This window comes from Cervus elaphus, chromosome 1 (assembly GCF_910594005.1).
Source record: "Cervus elaphus chromosome 1, mCerEla1.1, whole genome shotgun sequence".
NCBI classification, from domain to species: Eukaryota; Metazoa; Chordata; class Mammalia; order Artiodactyla; family Cervidae; genus Cervus; species Cervus elaphus.
The window spans coordinates 46,971,713-46,999,541 of NC_057815.1; the positions used below are offsets into that span (position 1 = coordinate 46,971,713).

At 43.4% G+C, this 27,829-nt stretch overlaps 1 protein-coding gene across 1 annotated transcript in view; it reads left to right on the forward strand.

The window, feature by feature from the left end:
• The window catches only part of UBASH3B (ubiquitin associated and SH3 domain containing B), a 151,088-nt gene extending 126,110 nt beyond the window's left edge, over positions 1-24,978 (forward strand). Inside the window, exons 7-14 of the mRNA XM_043901421.1 lie at positions 3,232-3,364; positions 5,782-5,902; positions 6,719-6,841; positions 8,109-8,201; positions 9,425-9,569; positions 17,677-17,783; positions 19,112-19,221; positions 20,435-24,978. Of these exons, the coding sequence (XP_043757356.1) occupies positions 3,232-3,364; positions 5,782-5,902; positions 6,719-6,841; positions 8,109-8,201; positions 9,425-9,569; positions 17,677-17,783; positions 19,112-19,221; positions 20,435-20,572 (970 nt within the window). The 3' untranslated portion in view covers positions 20,573-24,978. The remainder of the gene's footprint in view (positions 1-3,231; positions 3,365-5,781; positions 5,903-6,718; positions 6,842-8,108; positions 8,202-9,424; positions 9,570-17,676; positions 17,784-19,111; positions 19,222-20,434) is intronic.
• Positions 24,979-27,829: the final 2,851 nt, after the last annotated feature.

Here is a 27,829-nt window from a genome sequence, read left to right on the forward strand (position 1 = left end):
GAGACCATTTCTATGGAATTGGGTAACCTCCAGAGCCTGAGAAAGGCAGGAGGGCCCTTCCCCACCCAGGTCTTCTGTGGAGTGATAGTTCTCCAGCCACGCTTCACTCCTGCTTTGCCCCCAGACCAGCCTGCTCCCACGTTGAGAGTGGCCTGTGTTGTATGGCCAGCTTTGTCCCGATAGGTGCCTTTTGTTCCTCTTTTATGTTCCTTAATCCGAGACGTTCAAAGCCAGCCCTTCCCTGGTGCATTTGGGCATCAGGCCTGGGTGTGCGTGCTGGTTTGTTTCCCTCCCTCTTGTTCTTGCCATGTGCCAACGTGGCTGAGAGCCGGAAGCTCTGAACACCAGCTGCATGGTGTGTAACGTTGTTATTACTGTCATAAAAGAGAAGCAGAGACGGGCAATTTCACTGAGTGTTTTGCCTAAAGGGAGAAAAGAAAAGACAGTCCCCTCCCCTGATTAGCAGCGGGCAGACCACAAACCCGATGATGAGAAAGAGTATCTTCTTCCCTAATAACCCTCCCCAGTAAGCCTCCCTCTTCCTTCCCACCCCCACCCCATGAACATCCGGCATTTTGTAGCTCAGAATGGAAGGTCAAAGCTACCTCGTGTTCCCCAGACCTTTGCTTCTTCAGAAATGTTTCTAAGTTGGGTTTCCAAAGTCACCATTGTTTTTTGTTCAGTTGGTTGGAATTTTTTTTGGCCATGCCATGTAGCATGTGGGATCGAACTCATGCCCCGCTGCCTTGGAAGCTCAAAGTCTTAACCCCTGGGCCACCAGGGGAGTGCCCAAAGTAACCATTTTGTCCCTATAAAAAAATAAGTGAAGCACAATATTCATGAAGAAATATAATCAAAAGATGATTTGATGATATCCAGCTCCCAGATCATTCTTACCAGTAGGGCTCACTGTGGAAGGATAGCATGTAGGGGAATTTTTGCTGACCCAGTTCAGGTCTCTGCATGCAGACCGCTCTTGCCAGAGTTAGAGCTCAGCTGAAGCAGGGGGCAGCCTCGGTGACCTCAGTCCATGGATCCCAGGGAGGCCAGTGTATCACCTCCCTTTATTTTGGCAACTATGTCTGCAATTTCACTATCAGCTTCCACAGCCAACCCAGCTGAGAGTGGGGAAATACTAATGTATTAGGTGTTAGGGTGCCATAATTAAGAATTTGAGTTTTTATTCCAGTAGTCTCGGATTCAAATCCTGATTCTCCCACGCACCAGCTGTGTGACCTTGGCCAAGTTGCATGACCTCTCTGAGCCTCAGTTTGCTAATCTATGAAATGAAGATAACAATTGCATTTCCCTCATAGGTATCTGTGAACACTGCTTCTTAGGGATCAGTGCCATGTATAACACAGCACTGGGTCTAAAACATCCATTAGCTTTATGGTTATTCTTTTCCTCTAACTTGTCTTTCCTGGTCCTCTCTTACATGCTCACCAAATCAGATGTCCCTTCCACTGCAGTGATCCTATAGAAGAGCAGTGCTTTCCCGTTTACCCCAGAAGTGGAAATGATTCAGAGAGGCTATCAGTCTTGTTTCAGCCCTAATCCCAGGTAGCCTGGGGGAGGGAGAGTCACAGGGCTCCTCAAGTAGGACCTGCTGACTTGCTGAGAAGTTGCAGGGGGGGATTCCAGCATCAGGTAGGGACTTGAGGGGTCAGCGACCCTTCACGACTCTTCTTCCTCTGTCCTTCTCAAGTGTTCTGAGTCCCTCCTAAGGAAATACTTTCCTACCACCTTTGTGAGAGCACCTCGCCTGGCTCTGAGCATCTCCAGACACATGTCAGTCAGTTGGCGGAAGCCTCTGCATTGGAGTGGGCTAACCAGTCCTCCTCCTCGGCTGACCCCCAGGTCTGATGTGTCCTTGGGAGGTGTTTCCATGGTAATTACGGGTGTCAGGTACATCGTCCTCTCTACTCTGCACCTCATCGGACTGTGGTCTGACTGGAACTGTTAGCCTCACGCTGTCTCAGGGAGTTGGGGCCTCTGATCCCAGTGACGCCTGAGAAGAGGAGGAGGCCTTGCCTCAGTCTCCTTGCCAACTGAGCTGAAGGAGAAGGGATCCTGTCAGTGTCTTCACAGCTGTAATACAGAGCAGAAATCAGGAAACATGTACAGGCACGATGTCAGGATGATTCCATAGATCCGGACGTTTCAGGCCCTGGAGCTTTGATGAATCAGACAGTAAAACTGAATTTTCTTTAACTCTCTGATGTTTAGGAGAGTCTCAGTTTAAAATGAAAGCAGCCAGTCTGAGACTGAGTGGCACAAGATTTCCTTCGAAATAACAACAACAAAAAGAATAACTGGAAAGCTAACGGCTGTGTTAGACTTAGAGCTGTTCTGTACATATGGAACTTTACCCTGGTTATAAAGCAGCAAGAAATCTAAAATTAAAATGTTCTCCCTTGACGCCACCCAGTGATGCAGGAGGAACTGTCCGTCGCATTTGCCTGACAACCATATTTGAATTGCAGTGTTTTATTAGATAAAGCTTTTTGGGAGCTTTGCTAATCAGAATAATTTAAACATGGCATGATCTGCTGCCTGTCTTTCAGCAAGACCTCTTTGGGGGGCTTCTGTAGTCAGTGTTACATCCAGAAATAAGAACTCTTGGCTCATAGCTCCACACAGCTGGTGAGAACGGTGTCCTCTGGAAAAATGCTGTATTTAGTCCTCTTATTGGAGGTGTGATTGAGACGGAGAGGGGTTTGGAGATGGAAGGTGGTGGCATAGAGGGTGATGGCCAGGGACTTCTGTGGCTTCACTCGGAGCCACAGGCAAAGTGGTGGGGAGGGTCAGAACCTTCCCTCTCCTTTGTCAGTTCAGATGTAAATCACCGTGGAAGAGATTAAAGGCAGCAGGAATTGTTTATTTCTTTAGAGCCAGAAAAAGCTGGAAACAATGGTACAGAATTGATACCTCATTATTCTGCAGCACGCCTCTGGTGCCAGCCAGGCCCGTGGCCCCTGAATAAGCACAGCATCGGAGGCCCCGGCCCTGCCCAGAGGGATGGACACGTCTGTTCCAAGCACGGAAATCCATCCACCCCTGATTTATTAACCGCAAGACTTCAGTATGAAACAGGGCGTTCCTCATAAAAATATCCAGTCACTGTGTTGTGTACTCGAAACTCATATAATATTGTCAATTATACTTCAATGAGAAAATTTCAAAAAGATGTTCCTCCTCAGTTAACATCTTCCTTGTCTCCCTCCGCAGCTCTTACTCCATCTTAAACACATCCTCTTCCAACACGCTCTCGTTTGGGGACGGCATCCTGGAGAGGCGGCAGAATGAGGACCAGGGCCTGGGGGACTCGACGCCCCTCACCATCATCTGCCAGCCCACCCAGGTAGGGCTGACCACCAGGGCCACGTCCTCAGCTCTGGAGGTCAGGAGTCACTGAGCACCTTTTTTTTTTTTTTTTTTTTTTAACAAAGGATGAGGCACTGACTTCTCTGTCCTGAAAGGGTTACCAATCTCTCAGGGCACACGATCCTAAAAGATAGACAAAAATTTAAGAATAAGAAGAGTCAGATGGGTGGTGCTGACAATGATGACCAGCTTCTGGGTCTAGACTACTAAGGAAGACTGCTCCGCAGAGCAAGGGACGTGTTGTCTATAAAGAAGTAACACAGTGGACCCTTGAACAACCCAGGGGTTAGGAGTGCCAAACCTCCAAGCGGTGGAAAATCTAACTGTAACCAGAGCTGGCCCTCCATCTACCCAGTTTGGTACCCTCATATCCACCATTCTGCAACCTCAGATTCAACACTCTGTGGATCCTAGAGTACTGTAGTATTTACTTTGAAAAAAAAAAAAAGCTGTGTATTAGTTGGACCCCATGCAGTTCAAACCCAAGTTGTTCAAGGGTCACCTGAAATATCTATCTCACAGGGTATTGTGAAGATTAAAGGAAATAAGAATACAGTTCTTAGTACAGTATTTGGCACATAGTGAATGCTCCGTGTATGTCTGATATGTGCCAAAAAGTTTGCATAATGGGGGAGTGGAGGGAGGGGGTTTTGGGTTTTAAAAGAACTTTTTATTTTGGAGTAGAGCCAGTTAACAATGTGATAGTTTCAGGTGGACAGCAAAGGGACTCAGCCATCCAAATACATGTATCCATTCTCCTCCAAATCCCCCTCCCATCCAGGCTGCCACATGACATTGAGCAGCGTTCCCTGTAGGTCCTTGTTGGTTACCCAGTTTAAATACAGCAGAGTGTTCACATCCATCCCAAGGGCTTCCCAGGTGGTGCTGGTAGTAGAGGACCTGCCTGCCAATGCAGGAGATGTGAGAGATGTGGGTTCTGTCCCTGGGTCGGGAAGAGCCCGTGGAGGAGGAAATGGCAACCCACTCCAGTGTTCTTGCCTGGAGAATCCCATGGACAGAGGAGCCTGGCGGGCTTCAGTCCATGGGGTCACACACAGTCGGACACGACTTAAGTGACTTAGAGCCCACACGCACACATCCATCCCGAACTCCCTAACTATCCCCTCCCTACATTGTTCCTCCTGGCAACCATAAGTTTGTTCTCTTAAGTCTGTGTGTCTGTTTTCTCTTTCATCTGTTTTCTTTTGTAAATAAGTTCACTTGTATCATTTCTTTTCAGATTCCACATATAAGGGATGTCATACCATATTTCTCCTTCTCTGTCTGACTGACCAGTTAGTGTGACAATCTCTGGGTCCATCCATGTTGTGGCAAATGACATTATTTCATTCTTTTTAATGGCCGAGTAACTTTCTATTGTATATGTGTACCATATCTTTATCCATTCCAGGGGAAGGGTGGTTTTGAACAGTAGAGATTAATACAAAGCCAGTTGAAAGTTCAAGTGTGTTAGGGAACAAGAGACTGGCTGACATTGGCTGGAGTCCGGAACTTGAGTTAGGAAGCAGTAGGAGAGGCAGTGGGAAAGACCACACCACCATCCCACATACCAACCTTGCCAGGGCAACAGGAAGCACATGTAAAGTGTGTGTACTGTACTGGCCAATGCCAAGTCCACAGGAGTTGGCAGCCCCTGAGGAAACTGGCAAGAGCTGCCTCCATCAGAAAGAATAAATCTAGAAACATCCGTAAGGATCCATCCAGCAGTGATGGAAACCAGGGTCATTCGGACAAACCTTTGACTGGACTTGCTGATTTCATCACCCAGAGGTAGCTGCTGTCCTCCCCGAGCCATTTCCAGGAACACCATCCTGCGGGCAGCCGGACAACAGAGCCTAACCTGTGATTAGAACTGGCAAAGCAGGACCTTCTGGCTGGAGGAGACTATGGACCACGTGGCCTTACCACCATGTGGTGGAGATGAGGCAGGGGTATCTGTGGTAGTGAAAGTTCTCGCCTCCTGAAGAACCTGATGAAGCATCTCCTTAGGGGAAGAAGCTGTCCTCTAGATGGCGTCTCTGCACACTGGCTCGTTTTGCCTCCGAGCTGTAACTCAGGTTGTCTTCTGTTCAGCAGGAGCCAGGTGTCACGCCTATGAACAGCAACAGTAATGATACAACCACTTTCATAACCCTTCTTAATTTGCAGAGCACCTGCAGTTCATCGCATTTAAGCCTCAGAATAGCTCTCGAGGTCAGTAGATGAGGCTTACTACCCCCATCTTATAGACAGGCCAGGGTACTTAAGGGGCTTATTCCAATCAAACGTTAGTGAGACTTATTCTAGAGTCCAGCTCACCCAGCACCCAGCCCTGAGACATGTCTACTTGCTTGTATGCCCCCACCCTTACCTACAGCCTTTGTTTGTCCACAGCCTCTGAGGATCAGCAGCCAGCCTGGCCCTCAGAAGAGATGCCTCTTCGTGTGTCGGCATGGTGAGAGGATGGATGTCGTGTTTGGGAAGTACTGGCTGTCCCAGTGCTTCGATGCCAAAGGTGAGTGGTTGGTTGGTCTGCTTAGCACTGGCATACCTCTCATGGCCTCTAGGGGGCAGAGTCAAGCTACATTTATCTAGATGGAGTCCTTGTGTTGTAGAAAATGCCTCTCACCTGTTACACTGTGAGTCCTTCCCGATAGTCTGGAGTGTTAGACTGGAGGTGAGGACACCTCTCTCTCAGCTATCAACTGGAACACCATGGACCAAAAAAGGCAGGTGTCTTGCCCACAGCCATAGGACAGAGGCAAATGCAAGTGTCTTGATTCCATGTCCAGAACTCCCTCCAGTAAGTTACCCTGGCTCATTTGGTTCCATTTTCATTTGTCTAAGATAGGCTTGCATCTCAGAGAATCCGACCTGCTTTGGAGTGTCTGGTTGTTACTTTCACTTAAAAACCATCTCTTGGGACCTTTCCTGCTGGTCCAGTGGTGAAGACTGTGCCTGCCAAATGCAGGAGCTGGAAGTTGGGTCCCTGGTCCATGAACTGAGGTCCCAGATGCCTTGTGGCCAAAAAAAAACCCCACAAAACATAAAACAGAAGCAATACTGTAACAAATTCAGTAAAGACTTTAAAAAGAAAAAAGAATACTAGTTATTTAAGAAAAAAAAGGCTTACCTCTTGTCACTTTTGTCAGCAGAACGGAAGCATGGATTTGAAGACACTCTGCCAAAGGAAGAGTGTCAGTATTTTCTAGAGAGCTCAGCTCAGTCTCTTTGGCCGAAAGGGAGTGGAAGTGGAGGGGCCAGCAGGGTCAGCACTAGAAGTCCTAAGGAAGCGAGAACTCACGTCGCCTTGTCTGACATTTCTTTCCAGGCCGCTACATACGCACCAACCTGAACATGCCTCACAGCTTACCTCAGCGGAGCGGCGGTTTCCGGGATTACGAGAAAGACGCTCCAATCACGGTGTTTGGATGTATGCAAGCCAGACTCGTGGGTAAGTGTCCTGGAGTGACCACACAGCCTTTCCTGGCTGCTTCTTCCAAAGACTGGCTCCGGTGGATATGCCAAGGACACTGCCTATGGCTTTCCTACGATTACTGCATTTCCTCAATTCAAGAGAGATTTATTAAGTAACCGTTAGGTTCAGGGCACTGGGTTGGTTTACCAAAGTGAACGAGATATGATCCCTACAGAGGGGTGTGTGGCCTAGTGATGGGGCAAGGTCAGGCTCAGCATGGCAGGTAGGTCAGCTTCTTGCGTGCGGGCGAAGAGGAGGCACTCAGGGGTGGCTGAGAGTATAGAAGCCAATCAGTCTCCAGGGTGCTCAGCTCTCTGCAGGTCTGGTCCTTACCCGCCACACAGAGCCAGCAGCCTTGTCCTATTCAGTCATTTAACACACAAGGATTGATCACTTACCTTGTGCAAGGCACTATACTAGGTATTAGGGATCTAAGCATGAGTCCCTACCCTCAGGCAAGCTTGTAAGTGGATGAATATCAGAGAGTGTGCTTTACTCAAGAATGCAACTATGAACAAAATGTTACGGGAGCACAAAAGAAGACATAAGCCCAGAAGAGAGTATAAGTTAGCAGGAGGGCGGGAGGGCATCTCAGTGGGAGGATCAGCATCAAGTCATAGACGTGAGAAGCAGCATCTATAGTACGGAGGAAATAAGCCTTCTTGTTTCTAGAGCATCGATTGTGAGCAGAGACTGGTGGGCTGGAGACAGAGAAGTTTGTGGAAGACTTTGACCACCATGGAAAGGTGTTTGGACTTCATCCAGGAGAGAAAGATGGGCATTTTACTGCTTGTCAGGACCAGAGAGACAGAAAGTGAAAGACAAGAAGGGGTGTGTCCCTTGGTCTTCCATAGAAATAACTGGGCAGGAGAGTTTTTGAAAATGAGACTGGGACTTCCCTGATTAAGACTGTTTAAGATTCCACTTGCCAGTGCAGGAGATACAGGTTCAACCCTGATCCAGGAAGATCCCACAGGCTGCGGAGCAATTACACCCATGCGCCGCAGCTAGAAGCCTGACCAGTGCAACTAGAGAAAAGCCCGAGCAGCAACGAAGACCCAGCACAGCCAAAAATCAATCAATAAGTTAAACAGAAAATGAGACTGAAACTGCTGGCCCCACGTGAGCCCCCACCTGAGAAGAGAGGTTTGCAGGGTCTCCCTGGCACCCTCTCCTCCACACTGAGAGTCATGCTGAGGCTGTGTAAATTATCAGATTGATTCTTCTCTGGTTTCCTTTGCAGGGGAAGCCTTACTGGAGAGTAACACCATCATCGACCACGTCTATTGCTCCCCGTCCCTGCGCTGCGTCCAGACTGCATACAACATCTTGAAAGGTGAGACTTGATGAAGGTCAGCTAGTCCACCCCTCCGTCTCCAGGCAACCCAACACTTGCTAATAAATTACCCTAGACTCAGGGGAACATCAGCCAATTCAAAGTTTTGAATTTGAGATGTTTAGCGATGATACTTTCAGAAGATTACTTTGCAAAAGTCCCAAAATCATACTCTGGCAGCAGAAGCAAGATGAAGAGAATATACAGATAATGTTTTTCTTGAAAATCTAAAGCCCTCTTCAGTGAATTGCAGGCTTGTAAAATGTTGTTGTCTGGCAATGATTTAGAGCCTGCAGAGCGTGATTTTTTTTTTGGCACTAAAACAAATTGTCTCCTCCCACTCTGCTCTGTCTGCTTCTCCTCCTCAGCAGCAGTAGTTCTCCTAGGTGTCTGGAAACACGAATCATCCTTGTTTTAGTTGATTGGAGTGACTTCAAAAAGCACCATTGTTATATAAAGATATCCAGCTTTTGCCCTAAAATCCACAGAAGCCTGTGTTACAGGAATCTCCATTCTCATCTCACTGAAAAGAAAAACTAGAAGAAACAGGCTTGACTGTTTACTTGTACCAAACAACAAATAAGCCACAGATAGCTGAGGCAACAAGGAAATTACACTATATTTTAGACGCCTATTCGTTTACCTTAAGTAAGCCAGAATGCCACTATGTATTCAAATGCATTATCTATTCCATTTGCACAGAAAAACTGGACTAAATGCAATACAAAGAGTTAAATAGAGCCAGTTTCTACTCTAAGAACAATCACACTATCATAAAAGACAGGAGTTGTGTCTGGCCTTGGCAAATATTCACCACTCGATTTTCTAGTAAAGAAAATTAATATATGATATGCAAATATAAGCTATTATAATGAATGCTAAGAATTTCTGAAGTTTCTTGATAACATCTTGGAACTTTAGAAAGAATTATAGTCACAGAGCTGTACAAACTTTACAAATAATGATTTTTTTAAAAATCAGAAACCATTCAGAGTGCGCATACATCCTGGTGGTGTCACCAGAATATTATACTCATGTGTTTATGATACACAGCCATGAAAAACCCTTGTCTGAACCTGCATGCTTCTATGCATCTTTAAGCTATATATAGCATCCAATAGGAAAGAGAAGATTTATCAGAATTTTTATAACAAGTTGGTCTCTAATTCACTTTTCCAATGAGAACATAGTTGTACTTTGTTCTTCTTCATTTTATCTCTAAGGTTTACAACAGGAAAATCACTTGAAGATCCGAGTGGAGCCTGGCTTATTTGAGTGGACAAAATGGGTTGCTGGGAACACCTTACCTGCGTGGATACCTCCATCAGAGCTAGCCGCAGCCAACCTGAGTGTTGATACAACCTACAGGTAACTAAAACCGCTGTTTCCCTGAGGTCAGTGTGGAAGTACTCTTCACAGGTCAGGCTAAGTAAGGACATGAAGGACCGGATGTAGCCCATAGACAGTTGTCCATATTGGTGGAGGTCAAGCTACAGTTTAAAAAAAAAAAACAAAAAATTGGAGAAAGTCAACATTCCCTTGTATTTGGCATTATTATGGAGTATCTCTCCCTCCAGCACACATTCACTAGGGTTTTCTGATTTTACTGCATCTATTTCAATGGCTAATAAAACCACCTGCAGTGCCAGAAGCACACACCAGCTAATGATCAAGCAGTTCAGAAGCTTGTTGGGGAATAAGCGAAACTGCGGTGCCTTGACTTGGATTGTCACTTTTGATTTTTCAAAGTACTTTTAATTATCTTTATTTGTTACCGCCATAATCCCAGGATGGCAGCAAGCCACTCTCATATATGAGAGAGCTCAGTGACCTCTGAAAGCTACCCATGTAGTGGACACATCTGACAATAATAATAACTTACATTTATTGATCATTTTCTTCATGTCAAGCACTGTGTAATCAGCTTTATAGTAGTCCTTTGCTTTTTCCATTAGACTGTTATTGAAAAGAAACATTTGTAGGTTGTAACATAATTATATTAACCATCAGAAATCCACTCAGCGCTTCTTAGTGACGCGATAGAAAAGGCTTTTTGTGTTATTACATGACTTAGTGACTAAACAATTACAACAAGCCATATTTTAAGTATTTTTAATAAGCAATGAGATTTTCTTCACCCCTGTATTTGGTTTAAATATTTTTGTTAGTTGTTATCATTACCTTGTCGGTCTGAAGTAAAGTTTCAGGCTGAGTGTAAGAAAAAAAGAAATCCACTCAAGCCTTTGTAAAATGTCTTGAGGAAGGATAGATACTTACCACCATTCAGTTCAGTTGTGTTCGACTCTTTGTGACCCCATGAACTGCAGCATGTCAGGCCTCCCTGTCCATCACCAACTCCCAGAGTTCACCCAAACCCATGTCCATCGAGTCGGTGATGCCATCCAACCATCTCATCCTCTGTCGTCTCCTTCTCCTCCTGCCCTCAATCTTTCCCAGCATCAAAGTCTTTTCAAGTGAGTCAGCTCTTCGCATCAGGTGGCCAACCATGGGGAATTAAGTTCATAGTTCTTAAGACAGAATTTGGAACAATTCTTGACTAATCCAAGTAGAGCTTTCTTCCTTGTGACATCCCATGACCTTTCACTTCAAATACTTACCCAAACCTCAAAGCAATGTGACTTTCTGGCTAAGGTCTGAGAGGGTTATCTTTTCTTCCATCCTCATTTTTGGCTCTGCAAAGACCTCAGGTAACCCCCTTCATTGATAAATATGAGGAATGAGCATTCCTCAGAAATAGGATTAAATCAATCAATCAGATCCCCTACTGAAATAATTCACATTTTGTCCTGTCTACACTATGGCCACTATCTTCCTGTTCCTTGGGGAAACAGCAGTAAATTACTACCCCCATGCCAACAGCCATCATCCCTGTGCCCTGGAAAGAGCAGGTTACTGCCAACAAGGGTGAAGTGACTTTGCTCACATACCGCCCAGTCTCTCCCAGGCCAGCTGTGTCTTCAGTCCATCCCCCCTTAAGTGCATCCCACAGTTCTTCCAAGCTTACTCACACATACCCCATCAGTAATATGAACAGAAGGATGAATGCCAACCTTGGGGTCAGGACATGGTTCACATTCCAGGTTTTTTTTCCTCTACAGAAAATCGAAATGTAACTATTTTGTGTTTGGGGGAGGGGAGTGAGGCTAAGCATCTAATTCTATAAATTAGTTGTGAAATTCACCCATCAAGCATGTGAGAGGCACCTTCCCTAGAGTCGATTTCCCTCTGAAAGTAATTATGTCAAGTGAGCAGTTCTTTTAAAGCAAGTAGTGGTACCCAGATGATTGAACAAGCACGGTGATGGGCAGAGAGGCAAGGACCAATAGCCAGAGTATTGTAAGTCAAGCAGGCACAGCTTATAGATCCATATCACTTTGAACAGGAGGGAGGAGATGCTAAAAGGTGGATTCAGGCTGGTAACTAACATACAAGCCTCGTCCATGGGTAACAAGACCCGTCTGAGTGTAGAAAGCTGCCCCAGTGGAGCTGGGTGGGAAGCACCAAGACAGAAAAAACGAAATACACGCCAGTTGGATGGGGCTTTAGAACAGGACCCTGATGACTGGGGGAGGCAGCAGAAAGGGGGTGTGGAGCTTTGGATCTGGAGTATTAGAGGAACCAGTCAGACTTTGGTGTGGAACTCAGGGCAGAAGCCTGCTCTTCTAGGCTGGACCAGAGTAAGCTGGGGAGTAGAGAGTGTGCCAGGAAGGATACTGTTCCAAGGATACTACCCGAGTACCCAGAGGTCTGGGCTCCAGTCTAGGTCGTGGTTGGAGACCCGCCTGACTCTGAGAACAGCACGTGGGTCCTGCAGACGCGGCTGAGGGGGGTGAGAAAGCTGTGACGGTTCCATCCTCATCGGGGCCCATTCAAACGTGGAAGCCCCTCACAGGTGCAACTTCAAGGCAAGAACTGACCACCAGGAACTGGATCCCAGCAGCTCCCAGCTCTCCACTTACACAAGTCGTGAACATTACCATGTGGTTTCCCCTGCAGTGACTCCTGGGCCATACAAAGAGGCCTTTTGTCAAGAGTGTTGGGGGCATTCCTGGGAGACCAGGTGATGTAAATGGTAATGGAACTGGATGAGAAGGAAGGAGGAGAAGAAAGACTGCCTCTGAACAGCAAGGCACATCCCTAGTGAGCATCATGTTTCTCCCTATTCCCCAGGGTGTTGTGAGATTCAGAGGTTGTTTCCTAGGAGAGAAATGCTTGCTATGAGAATGTTATTTAACTGAGAGCAGGTTTCCTTCAAATGGAACAGCATCCTTCCACTCCAGACAGTAAACCCAAGTTCACAGAAGGGTAGTTTTGAGGAGGACACTGTCAGAAGCCATCCAGGGTAGCGAATAACTTTACAGGTATCAAGTTCAGTCTCAGGTTCAAGTCCCTGCTCTTACGAGTTCTAATGATGTAAACAAGTCATCTGTAGCCTCTCCAAACCTTCTTTTTGTCATCCACAAACTCAGAATTTGCAGAAGTGTTGCTAGGTGGGATGTGTTCAAAGAACACGGGTGCTCCGCACAGCCTGACACGTGGGAACCTCTCAGTAAGTCTTGGCAGCAGCCGTGCCTGCTGATGAAGATGCCATGAGCACTGGCTTCAAGATCACACTAGCTCCTCCGTGCACCAAAGACAAGGAAGCAGAAAATGTCGTATAGTTGTACTTTACAAAACCAAGATAAACATCTCATAGCCCAGGAAACTAAACAGTAAAGAAAGGTGGAAGCAGACACAAGTGACTGGGATTTAAGACATTCAGGGTCGCCAGGATCAGAGAGCCCTACTTGGAACACCCTTTTGTATGCTATGTGCATTGTGTCATAACTATCATTTATGTCAATAGCCTACTCACCCCAAACACACAAACTGGGTTCTCCTCATCTTTATGTTCTCTGGGCTTCTCCTAGGACCAGGTATGTGGTCTCTGTTAAAACTAAGGAAGAAAAGGAAAGATTGGTGAAGGGTTATTAGCTCACAAACCCAATGGACTCAACGTCTGTTTTTAAAACCTATCCTTAACAACTTCCCAACTCATTTTATGAGACTAGCATTACCCTGATACTGGATAAGAATACTGCAAGAAAAAAGTACTACAGGTCAATACTCTCAACAAAACAGTAGCAAATCAAATTCAACAGCACATCAGAAAGATCACATACCATGATTAAGTGGGGTTTATCCCTGGGGTGCAAGGATGGTTCAATATGTAAAAATCAATAAATAAGATATATACCACATTGAGTAGAATAAAAATTATATGATCATCTTTTCATGATAAAAATGTTCAACAGATTGTGTACAGAAGGAACATATGTAAACATAATAAAAACCATATATGGAAAGCCTACAGCTAACACACTCAACAGTGAAAGATTGAAAGCTTTCCCTTAAGATCAGGAACAAGACAAGGATGGCCACTCTCACCACTGCTATTTAACATAGTTCTGGAAGTTCTAGCCAGAGCAGTTAGGCAAGATAAATAAAAGGCATGCAAGTTGGAAAGAAACAAAACTCTATTTGCAGATGATGTGATGTTATATATACAAAATCCTAGAACTGTCAGAACTAATCAACAAATTCAGTGAAGTTGCAGGATACAAAATCAACATACAGAAGTCAGTGATGCACAAAAGGAAATTCAGAATGTATCAAAGACCTAAATGTAAAGCCAGACACTATAACACTTAGAGGAAAACACAGGCAGACATTCTTTGACACAAATCTCAGCAATATCTTTTTTAATCCACCTCCTGGAATAATGAAAATAGAATAAGATGTGATACATATATACAATGGAATATTACTCGACCATAAAAAGAACAAAATGATGCCATTTGCAGCAACATGGATGGACCTAGAGATTATCATACTAAGTGAAACTCCTCTGTCTGTGGGTTTCCCAGGCAAGAACACTGGAGTGGGTTGCCGGGCCCTTCTCCAGGGGATCTTCCCAACCCAGGGATCAAACCTGTGCCCCAACATTGCAGGTGGATTCTTGACCATCTGAGCCACCATAGAAGCCCCCAAAGTCAAAGAAAGATATCATATGATATCATTCATATGTGGAATCTGATTTTTTTTAATGGTATAAATGAACTTATTTACAAAACAGAAATAGAGACTTTTGAAACAAACATGGTCACTAAATGAAAAGCAGGGTGTGGGGGGAGGGGTAAATCAGGAGCTTGGGATCAACGTATACACTACTGTATATAAAATAGATAACCAGCAAGGACCTACTGTATAGCACAGGGAACTCAATACTATGTAATAATACATAAGAAAGAATCTGAAAAAGAATGAATATATGTATATCTAAATCACTGTACACCTTCAACTATATGATATACAACTGTAAATCAACTATATGCCAATAAAATTTTTTTTTTAATTTTTATTTTTTTTGTCATACATTGATATGAATCAGCCATAGATTTACACGTATTCCCCATCCCGATCCCCCCTCCCACCTCCCTCTCCACCCGATTCCTCTGGGTCTTCCCAGTGCACCAGGCCCGAGCACTTGTCTCATGCATCCCACCTGGGCTGGTGATCTGTTTCACCATAGATAGTATACATGCTGTTCTTTTGAAATATCCCACCCTCACATTCTCCCACAGAGTTCAAAAGTCTGTTCTGTATTTCTGTGTCTCTTTTTCCGTTTTGCATATAGGGTTATCGTTACCTTCTTTCTAAATTCCATATATATGTGTTAGTATGCTGTAATGTTCTTTATCTTTCTGGCTTACTTCACTCTGTATAAGGGGCTCCAGTTTCATCCATCTCATTAGGACTGATTCAAGTGAATTCTTTTTAACGGCTGAGTAATATTCCATGGTGTATATGTACCAGAGCTTCCTTATATACACTACTACTGTATATAAAATAGATAACCAGCAAGGACCTACTGTATAGCACAGGGAACTCAATACTATGTAATAATACATAAGAAAGAATCTGAAAAAGAATGAATATATGTATATCTAAATCACTGTACACCTTCAACTAACACTGTAAATCAACTATATGCCAATAAAATTTTTAAAACAATACATTTTTAAAAGTCAACTAACAATTTCAACAACAACAAAAAGAAGTCAGCTGTATTTTTATACACTAACCTCTATGATATGAAATGGAAATAAAACAAACCCATTCGCAGTAGCACCAAAAGCAGTAAAATACTTAGGAATAAATTTAACCAAGGAGGTGAAAAGATCTGTACTCTCAAAACTATGAAACTTTGGTAAAAATTGAAGAAGATACAAAGGTGTGTCCTACACTCTTAGATCAGAAAAAATAATATTGTTAAAATGTCAATACCCCCCAAAGCCATCTATAGATCAAACATAATTCCTATCAAAATTCTAATGGTATTTTTCACAGAAATAGAAGAAACAATCCTAAAATTTGTATGGAACCACAATAGATGTTAATAGCCAAATAAACCTGACATCACACTTCATGATTTCAAGTTATACTACAAAGCGATAGTAACTGGCGTAAAAATAGACACACTGACCAATGGAACAGAATTGAGAGCCCAGAAATAACCCTCAAGTATTTGATAGGGGAGCCAAGAATACTCAATGGAGAGAGGGTAGACTTCAATAAGTGATGTTGGGGGTTTCCCTGGTGGCCCAGTGGTTAAAAATTCACCAACACAGGGAAGGTTGGTTTTGATCCCTGCTCCGGAACATCCCACATGCCGTGGAGCAACTAAGCCTGTGCGCCCCTACTGCTGGGCTCACGTGTCACAGCTGCTGAAGCCCCTGCTCTGAAATGAGAGAAGCCACAGCAATGAGAAGCCTGCACACAGCAACAGAGACCCAGTGCTGCCAAAAATAAATAAATCTTTTTAAAATGACGTTGGGAAAACTGGATAACCACATACAGAAGAATGACACTGGACCCCTATCTTACACCACTCTCAAAAAACTCAAAATGGATTAGAAATTTAAAGAACTGAAACCACAAAACACCTGAAGAAAACATGGGAAAAGCTCTTTGACAATGATTTTTTTAGACATGACACCAAAAGCATAAATAATAAAAAAGAAGACTACGTAAACTAAAAACCTTCTATGAAGCAGAAGAAACAGTATGAAAAGGCAACCTACAGGATAGGAGACGATATCTGTAAAATATATACCTGATAAGATACAGAATAGGAGAAGATACCTGCAGATCATATACCTGATATCGTCATACACTTAACATCCAAAACATGTGAACAACTGATGCAACTCAGTAGCTAAAACACAATCTGATTAAAAAGTGGGTAGAGGAACTGAATAGATATTTTTTCCCAGAGAAGACATACAAATGACCAAGAAAAGACATTTCATCATCACTAATCATCGGGAAAATGCAAATCAAAACCACAGAGAGGTCTCGCTCACACCTGTTAGAACAGCTATCATCCAAGAAAAAGATAAGATGGTAAGTGGTGGCGAGGAGATGGAGAACAAGTGTCCTCGTGTGCACTGTTGGTGGCAGTGTCAGCTAGGACAGCCACTGTGGAAAACACTATGGAGGGCCCACAAAAAGTTAAAAATAGAACTACCATATGACCCAGCAATCTCACTTCTGGGTCATATCCAAAGGAACTGAAAACAAGATCTCCCAGAAAGAGTTTGACATATCACATGTGTGAAACCTGAAAGAGCCAGACTCAGAGAAACAGTAGAATAGCGTGGACACCCACAGACATACCACGTGACCGTGGGGGGAGGTTGGTCGAGGGGTACAGACCTAGAGTCACCAGATGAATAGTTGTGGGGATCTAATGTACAGCACTGTGACTGTGGTTAGCAATATTGTACTATATACTTGAAAGTTGCTAGGAGAGTCATTGTTCTCACCATAATAAAGAAAATGGTAATTATGTGACATGATGGAGGTGTCAGCTCAGACATGATTTCCCCAGAATGTATTCATCTTATAACTAAGTTTGTGCCTCTTTGTTTTGAATGTAAAAATGTATCAAATTTGTACTTTGTACACCTTAAACTTAGACCATGTTACTGCTTATATATCATGTGTAAGCCTACAGAGGCTTGGGAAATCTCTGATTACTTAAATAGATAAAGAGATCTAACCTCTGCTTTGCTTCCTCGTACGTGGGTGACCTAGGACAGATTGTCAGTAAAGTTAGTTCAGCAGCTCTGGGTCATCCTGCAAGGGAAACCCACACTGAATGTTTCATTTTTCAGCGGGTCGCTTTGACAGCATGCACACACGGCATTCACTTCTGTACATTCTGCACATTTGAACCCCACTTCTGCAGAGTAGAAGCACTCTTTCCTGTGCCTCCATCCTTTCTAGGGAAATGGATAAACAGAAACATGGGAACTTTCGAAAGGTCTTGAAATAAAGCTGAGAGTAATGTCAGTTGCTTTGTCTTGAGATCAAAATGTTTTCAATGCCTTGGTTCATTTTTCTATTGCAGACCTCACATTCCAGTCAGCAAATTAGTGGTTTCAGAATCGTATGACACCTATATCAGTAGAAGTTTCCAAGTAACAAAGGAAATCATAAGTGAATGTAAAAGTAAAGGTAGGTGTTACCTTGGACGCCATACTTAAATCTGTGATCATTTCTCCATTACGGTTAGTCAGCTATTCAGGACGGCTCAGCATGCTTTGTCAAACTCATTTAATAGGAAAGAAAAATAGGTCTAGACCCTCTTGTAGATACTTTCATGTAAAATTTGTCATATTCTGAGTACTTCAAATGCTAGATATTCCATAGAAATACATCAGACTTAGTTGCTATTTGAAATAACAGAATTTTGTATCTCAGCTATATATCTTGCACTCTCAGAAGGAGGTTCCCTATTATAATTTCCATAAATTCTTTAGCGTAACACAGTTTTGCCTGTAATTTGATCCAGGAGCATGAACACACCTACACAAACACACCTACCATCATTGCTGCCACCAAGAGCAGTGCTTTATACAACTCAAGTCTGCCACTGAATTTTATAGTCCTGGAACTCAGTATTTAATGATATGTAAGACTATAGTATTTTTAGTAAAGAGGACAGGTTACAAAAGAGTCTGCCCATTTCCAGCCCCCGCCCCCGAAAAAAAGTTAAAAATATTCATCTTCGTAGAGCAAAGGCTGGATTTACATATACTAGAACATTAATGGTGGGGAGCCCTGGTTAACAGTATTGTAGATGGTCCCCACATTTCAGTTACCACTTATAAGCCACTCACTTCATTACCACCCCTGTAGGACCACCCATACCCCTGTAAAGAAACCCAGCATGTTCTGTCAACCAGAAAGTCTCATGTGCTCACAGTTCTACAGGTGGCAGCATTGAAAACTGCATTAGAGCAAACAGCAGAGGGCCCTGTAGACTTAGAACGGTACTGTATCTTGATTGAGGTGGTGGTTACAGAAAGCTGCACGTGTGATAGACTTGGGTAGCCTGGTAAAATCTGAATAAAGCTATGTGGACTGTACCAGCGTTCATTTCTTAGTCTTGACAGTATACTCTAGTTAGGCAAGATGTTGCTACGGGAAGAAGGGGGGTGAAGAATACTTGGGACCTCCCTGGGGTGTACATGTGTATATACATACATAGTGCATAATATGTATACACAGTGTATATAAAATATACATATATAATATGTAAAATATATATTTGTAACCTGTGAAGTTACTTTAAGATTAAAAGTGTTTTTTTTTTTTTTTTTTTTTTTAATGACAGCAGCCTGCCTTAACAATACAAAGCATTTTCAAAATATTGCTTGGCCAAACTGTCTTATTTCTTGAGAATGTTTGCCCCTCCCTGGAAAACTTGACTTTAGTACTTACAAGGTTTACATGTATCTTTATAGAAACAGATTTTCCAGTCCTTGTTTTTTTGCCCCCAGGAAATAACATCCTGATTGTGGCTCACGCATCTTCTCTGGAAGCATGTACCTGCCAACTACAAGGCCTGTCACCTCAGAACTCCAAGGACTTCGTACAGATGGTCCGAAAGGTAATCCCCATTTGCGTTTCAGGGGCCTGTGGTGCCTTGCAGTTTCAGAATGGTTCAGTGCTGACTGATAGCAAAGTTCTTTGGAGCTGGGAAGATGATACATTTATTGGTTCACTCAACCGAGAGGTATTGAGTGGGGCTCTGTTTTAGGCACTTTATCAGGCCTTGGGTAAGAGAAAAAGATGTGTTTGAGCTAGATCTAGCTTCTAAGAGCTAAAATTTAGGAAGGAGCTAAGAATTATAAGCAAATTGTCTGGATTTCCCTGTGGGACGGTGGATTGGACAAAGGAGAGGTTTGTGGGCCAAATTAGACAGCTCAGCTGGAAGGGAGGTCCTGGCGGGTAGGCCAAAGGAAGCAGTGAGTCAAAATGAGGAGGCTGAAAGGCAAACCTGGGAATAAGGCAGCGAGACAGAAAACCCACCAGGCTGACTAGCACATCTGGATTCCTCCTCCTCCTGCCTGTGGAGGTTTTCCATCAGCCCTCCTCCCACACACACTTCCCTCCAGCCTGAGTTACACGCTTCCTGTATCTGTCCCCAGAGAAACCAGTTCAAACTTGATTGCAATTCTTTTCTCATTTTTAAAAAGCTTGTTCATATGTCTTTCCTTCCTGTTAGTCTGTAAGCTGCTTGAGGGTAGAGACTTTGGTCTTATTCATAAACGCAGCTCTGGACAGACACACACACATAAATAAGTTTTGAAATGCCATGCCCACTGAAGGTAGGAAGGGCAGAGCTTCAGTTTTGAACGTTAGATACACATGCCAAAAAATAATGATAATAAGACATAAAGCAGGATGAAACATTTTTAAAACTCGAATAATCTTTCCCATTGTCCGAGTATAATTTCAGAAACTTTTGAGCTGCATTTTCAGCCTGACTTGCAATTGGGAATGAACTCTTAGCACCTTAGCTTTATGCATGATTGCTTTTATCTCCCATGCTATTAAGAAAGCATCTATAAACAGTTACTTATCTATACTAGGAGAGCCCACCATTTAATGAATCCCTTCCAAAGACTCCTCTTGCACTGTAAATACTCTTCCTTCTAACTGATCAGTTTTATCCATTTCATTTTCTTTAGTGATATTTTGGAGGGGATGCTTGCCTGCAAAGCCCCTATTCATCCCTTTGAATTTTCTTTCATCCAGGTAAAAAGTAAAGCACTCAACCTCTGTTTTCTATTTTCCCTTTCTTTTCTATCTTCCTTCAGATCCCCTACTTGGGATTTTGTTCCTGTGAAGAATTAGGAGAAACTGGAATCTGGCAGCTGACAGACCCACCAATCCTCCCTCTGACCCATGGACCAACTGGGGGCTTCAACTGGAGAGAGACCCTGCTACAAGAGTAACCGGGCGAGCTAATGAGAAGAAAAGGCTTGAGGAAGGCGTGGGGAGAAGTGTCTCTGTGTTTAGTACCAGTGGGGAAGCCTGCACCACATCCTAAGTGGACAAAGAATAATTTAGCATCTTTCAGGCTTTAAAGTTCTTAGGGTGAGACTGTGTCAAGAAGAGAAAGACTTGATTCAGGGATAAAATTCATTCTCTCTGGACCCTTTCGAGAACTGTCTTCCTACATCAGGGCACCTGCTACCGCGGAGGGTATTTTCTCACTTCCGTATGTGCTGGCTAAGGAGCCTCTGTCCTCCCAGAGGGAGCTGCCAGCCCTCCCTGAGGAAGGATGCAGGAAGGTCCAGCTGGAGGGACTCCAAGCTGCCAGGCTGGGGATGGGATTTTCTTCTAGACTCCGTGCTCCAGTGAAAGCCAAGCTGCAGGATTCCTTTAAGTTTACTAGAAAACATGTGGCTTACCATCAATTTCAATGCTCAGTGTGACCCACACACTAGTGCTGCTGACTCAAGACATCTGCTCGGGGACCCTAACCTTTACGCTGGTACCACCCCATCACATTTTCTCTACAGCTGACTGCAGCTTCTTGCTACGGTCCTACCCTCTTGCTTCTATCTGTGAAATGGAGAGATAAAGCATTTTTGCTCTCCAGAGCACTTTTGGATACTCAGGAGGAAGAGAAGATGCACGTGTGAAGCATTCAATTGTAGGCACAACAGACTTGCAAAACATCAAGTGACTTGGAGTGACTCATGTTGTAGCCTGACGAGCCACAGCACTTCTGAATCATTTGCGATTTGCTCGCCTTTGCCCCAGGAGTCTAGACCATGTTAACCAGTTAAGGATGTTGACATTTCCAAAAGATGTATGTCAGATACATCCTCTGAGTCAGCAAGAAGCTCATTCTTGTGCAATATGGACATCTTTCCAAACCATACCAAGGGTCAGTTCACCATACAGTTGCAGTACATGTCAACCAGAACAGAACATCCACAAACGCATCCATCACAGCCAGGGATGTACTGCGAAGTCAGGGAACGAACTTAAGTGATGACAGTCACGACCGCACTGCTGACTGTGCTGTCGTGGTGGTTTGTTTGTTTTGCTATGATAATTTAAAATAGGTAGGCAGGGCTACTTGAGGAAAGCTGGGAGAGCCACATCCTGTGGTAGCTCGTCACACCTGCTTCCTGAATTTAGAGGGAGTTTATTTAAAAGAAAAATAAATGACAATCAAACCAAAACATCAGTTATTGATGTCTAGTTAATTGTGTGACTAGCTGACTGTTGATGGTAGCAGACAGTGGTCTGGGACAGTGTAGTTCACGCTAGGATATACCTGCAAAATGAAATCCCAGCCATTTGATGAGAACATTCATGTAAAACAGGATCAGTGTATACTGTAGCATTAAATAAGCTTCAAAACCCAAATGCAGAAAACACATGGTATATAAAAACAGATCTGTGCTCCTATTTGAAACCAGAATTGGATGATCCTTGAAAATAGGAGGAAGTGAAAGGATGCTGGCTACATATATTAATCAGCAAGAGGATCACTGTTGGGTTTAAGTCACTTAGAGAAAGATGTCATGAATTTTATATTTTAAGAAACAAATCTTGATTTCTTCCATCACTGTACACTGATCCATCTTCTGGATCTAGAAGTAACTCTGCTGACATGATTGATTAAAAGTTTTCAGGTCAAAATGGGGGAAGTACATTAAAGGTGTTTAGAGAAAAGTCACATTATGGCCAGTGCAATGTCACTGCCAGTCATTCTTTTATTTGTAATGAGGTGAATCCACCGTCACCAGATCTATAATGTTTATTAGATTCTCCACAAATTTTCATGGACTTTCAGTGCTCAGAATAAAGCTTGAACATCTCATATCCGATTTCCTTGAAAAGTGTAGCAGTGTGTGCTGGGCAGGGTCTGTACTTGTAGAGAAGAAAGTTCAGAACTTACCCTCTCTCTCCCTCTCTGTGGACTTAGGCCTTTGATAACCCATAGGTTGGTTTAGGTGGGCTGCAGTCCTATGTGTGAGCAAAGGCAAGCAGAGATCTGAAATAATTTTCTGAATAATTTTAGGTGGAAACCCTTGAGGAAAAGAGTTAACTCCTCTGATTACCCAGATTGTTGATCAGAATGGCCTGAATGATCTCAATTCGCATGAAATTCTCCTTTTCCACATTTACCTACTTGAAAAACTAAACTCAGACGACCCCATTTGAGAAATTCTTTGGAAATTACATTGCATCTATGTATATACGAAAGAGAAAAGACAACTGTATTATGTGATTTCATATCCATTTAAAATTCTCAGTTGCTGTCTATCACAACTCAAAGTTCAGGCTGGTTCTTTTTGATCTGAGGCTGATGCTTATTAACAAATATTTTGGGGGGTTAGGAGAAAGGAGGAAGGGGGAATGGAAGAAAATGCCAGACAGAAGCAGCAAATGGTTGCTGTAAGAGGAATTCTTTTTTCTTAATGTAGAAAGCTATCTGAAATAGATGAAATTAAAGGATTTAATCTGGGCTTGAAAGTCTGACACAGTCGGCCGCTCTCACACGTGTGCCACATCATCCCGCTGACGACCCAGTGTTATTCACAGACAGACTTTGGTTTCAGTGATTCTAAAATGCCAGTCAATTCCTCTGTGGACTAGAATAATTGGCACATTTTAATGCACAAGCTGGGGTTTCATTTTCCCAGGCTCCTTCTCTCTCCCTGCCACGGTAGCTAGGAGCGCATTCCTTCACCCCAGCAAGGAGTTCAGAATCCAGTGTTTTCCATTACATTTAGATTCCTAGAATCTGAATGGCTGATTAAATGGCCATCTGATGGCTGAAAGAGGGGGTATTTTTCACCCTGTATTGAAAGGCTTGGAGGAGTTTCTAGTTTTTATTTTCATTATACTTTAACCAAAGAATTATTTTAAAGTAACCTTATATTTGAAAGATGATTTTGCAAAAAATAAAATAAAAATAAAAAATATCTTCTGGAGTGATGTCAGTTTGGTAAATCACTGTTGGTAATTTTCTTGCATTTTAGGCTGATGTGGTCGTTTTCCTGTCAGTAATCTGAAATGCATATAGATTGTCATCCAGTTGTGCTTAATATTATCGTAAATGTATCTTTTCCACTCAACTAGCTGTGTTCATATTAAACCAAGTCTCTTATTTCAGTCACCTTCTGTCATCGGGACTAATTGAAAAACCACAGTCAGAGAAGTTCCTATCTCGTTGCCTTTGTAGAAAGGCGGCCCTGTGTGATCAACGGGGAGGCATTCCACGTAACCTAGGCACTCGGCAACTCCAGTGTTTAATTTGAAAGCAGTGATGAATTGCTCTTTTGAATGTACTCCTAAGTCACGCGTGTGTCAGAATACAGATGAACCCCTTTAATTTTCGCAGGCACAGTCACAGCCGCGCTGCGTCTGCACTGACTCCTCAGATAATGCGGCTCAGGGTTATTTGCATTTAAATTGTAGTCCTGCATACATGTGAACGCTCAGAGATGCAGTGGGGCTGCCTCCCCAGGAGGGATGTGAGCTGCAGAGGAGGGTGGGGAAAGAGCCATTTAATGTCCGTACGATTTAGCTTAATGTTCACTTTACAAAGGTGATGTGGGATATTTTGTTAGTGATGGCAGATGCTTTTCATGTTTAAACTTGGGATTAAAATTGGATCTGCTTCTTTAATACTTCAACATATTGAGTTTTCCTAGGGAAGTGACTGGCTATAACAAAACTTTAAGGGAAGGGAGGAAAAACTGCCTCTGTGCAGAGGAAATAACTCGGTTTTTAAATACATATAATATTTTGTTCAGTGTATGTAGGCTTAAAATTATGATGGATAGTCAAACTTAATATATAATCAGTTCTTAGAATGGTTTTATACTGAACCATTTAGCTGCCATAACTCACACAGAAATTTGAATTTTACAATTGCTCAACTATTCTTGGACTCTGTACAGGATACATATATATACATATGCATATATGTATGTATGTATAATGGGAAAGGTGCTGGTGCTTCCTTTGCTTACCACCCAAGATGGGAACAGCACCCTGAAGCATTTTGGTTACGCACAGACCTATTCTAAACCTGCTGTTAGGGGAGGTGTGTTGGTTTCTTTCTCTTTTATAAGGCTATTGTATCATTAATTTTCTGTGTGATTCAGTTGTATTTATTTGTGACAAGGCTTTGTAATTATAAAAAAGGGAACCCACGCCTAACTGTACTGCCAGCTCCCTTGTAAACCACCTGTGGCGTCTCGCTTCCTGGTCGCGTGCTCTTCCTCTCCTCCACACCGCTCTGGCATCATTGTAATTAGTTCATCCATTCCATTAGCATCTCCATTTAAGTGGTTCCCAGATGATTTAATAAAGAGAAACTGTGTCCTCAGTCGATCTGGAGCAGTCTTATATTACACTGAGTGGTCTCTACTCCCACCATGTCTTCAGATGTTACTATGGTCATTATTATTTTGTCAGTGTCCATTAACAACTTATTGACCAAAGACGTTTTATTAATAATATGTCTCGTTGCCCAGATGTTGATGACCAGAGACATTTCAGTATTCACTTACGTAACAAATCGCCGACCACAGGCGTTAAGTTTCTGCAAAAATCCCCCCTGGTCAATAGTGTCTTAAGAGTGAGACCCCTCCCTCAGAGGACCAGAGGGGCACTTGCTGCTGATGGAAATGAAGAGGCTGCTCCAACAGCATCCGGTCCCTTCCGGTTGGGCATCTCTCTGAGACATCCTGGCTGAAGAGGTAAAATACCACCCAGTAGTGAAAGAGTGAGCTCTAAAACGCTTCCTCTGCCCCACATGTGAGCCTTCATCCCTCACCACTACCCATCTGGAGGAGGGGTACCAGGAACAATGCAAAGAGAAAGAATTTGGGTAAGAGAGAGGGCAATTCCAGTTCAAACTGGGTTCCACACTACTAAAAGCCACAGACCCCATTTCTGAAGTCATGATCATCATATCAATCATAATTGAGTTTCTCTGCGCAAATGCTCAGTCGTGTCCAACTCTGCGACCCCATGGACTGTAGCCCACCAGATTCCTCTGTCCATGGGATTTACCAGGCAAGAATGCTTGAGTGGGTTGCCATTTCCCCCTCCAGGGGATCTTCCCAACCCAGGGATGGAATGAACCCACATCTCTTAACATCTCTTGTATTGGCAAGTGGATTCTTTTATCATTAGTGCCACCTGGAAAGCGATGATATGTTGAGCTAATAGGTTTTAAAATAAGCCATATATGCAAACTCACACCCAGAACAGGAACAGAGGTTTCACTGGCACCACCAGGACTACCCTGGCAGGGTAGGGGACTTAACAGCCAGTGTTCACATCTGACAGAAGACCAAGTGACGGTTCACCTGTAGCTGGTTCTCGGCTGTTCTCTTTCTCAGAGATTCCCAAGCTCACTTTGCCCTTTTGTGATAAGTGTAAAAGCTTCCTGTACATCCACAGAAAATCATGGTGCTTTGGATTTAAGCTGAAATCAGCAAAAAGCCCCGTTTTTTTTTTTTTTTTAAGTTGTTTGAGGACCAAAAAGCCATCTTCCTTAGGAAGAAAGAGAATACGTCATTTTGCCGAAATAAACATGTAAAACCCAGATGGCTTGCTCCTGGCCACAAAAGGATGCCAAGAGTTTATGTAACCTGCTGGTTGTCATTGTATTGATGGGACAATCTGGAAAGTCTGTATCAGTGGAGAGGAACTTGATATTGTACCACAGAAGAAGCCCAAATTCCAGAGTCAGGTAGAGCCGGGTTCTGATCCTGCCTCAGCTGCTTTTTAGGTCCCTTAAACTCATTTCACCTGTAAAAGTGAGCATATAATAATTTTTTATAGCATATAAGCATATAGCATACTTATGTGTGCTGCTGCTGCTAAGTCGCTTCAGTCATGTCCAACTCTGCAACCGCATAGACGGCAGCCCACCAGGCTCCTATGTCCGTGGGATTTTCCAGGCAAGAGTACTGGGGTGAGTTGCCATTGCCTTCTCCGACTTACACGTGCATGGGCTACTAACTCCAGTATTCTTGGGCTTTCCCTTGTGGCTCAGCTGGTGAAGAATCTGCCTGCAATGCGGAAGACCTGCCTGGGTTTGATCCCTGGGTTGGGAAGATCCCCTGGAGAAGGAAATGGCAACCCACTCCAGTGTTCTTGCCTGGAGAATCCCAGGGACGGGGGAGCCTGGTGGGCTGCCGTCTGTGGGGTCGCACAGAGTCAGACACAACTGAAGCGACTTAGCAGCAGCAGCACAGTCCATGGGGTCGCAAAGAGTAGGACAAGACTGAGCAACTTTCACTTTCACTTCACTATGCGTGCGTGCTAAATCACTTAAGTCATGATCAACTCTTTGCGACCCCATGGACTAGCCTGCCAGGTTCCTCTGTCCATGGAATTCTCCTGGCAAGAATACTGGAGTGGGTTGCCATTTCCTCCAGGGGATCTTCCTGACTCAGGGACTGAACCCGTGTCTTTTAAGTCTCCTGCATTGGCAGGCAGGTTCTTTACCACTAGTGCCAGCTGAGTGTCAAATGGGATAATATAAAATATGTAATACTACATGCTCATTAATGAAATCACTTCTGCCAAGGCCAAGGTAAAATCACAGATCTAGCCATTCCTCTTCTCTATGGGGAATATGAGGGACAGGAATAAAAATGGCCTCATTCATACTGATGTCACTTTCCTATTTGCCCCATAGTTTAGCTCCTGTAGTAAGAAGAGTAAAAAGTGGGTGTGCTGCTTGAATTCTGTGATTTGTCCAAGAGGCTGCCCTAATGATTTCTATTTGTATAACCGTTTATAGTTTTAAAAGCATATTCTCATTTGATCCGCAGAACGATTTTACAAGGTAAGTGAGATCGGGTATAATTAACTTGTATGAGAAAAATTAATATACTGATGGACCTGGAGATTGTCATACTGAATGAAGTACATCAGAGAAGAATATTGTGTGGCATCTGTTACATGCAGAACCTAAAAAGAAATGATAAAAATGAACATATATAAAACAGAAAGAGACAGACTTACAGAATAAACTTATGCTTGCTGGGGGAAGGATGGGGGAAGAGATAGGGAGTTTGGGATGGACATGTACACACTATTTAAAATGGATAAACAACAAGGAACTACTGTCTAGTACAGGGAACTCTGCTCAATGTTATGTGGCAGCCTGGATGGGAGGGGAGTTTGGGGGAGAATGGATACATGTATATTTATGGCTG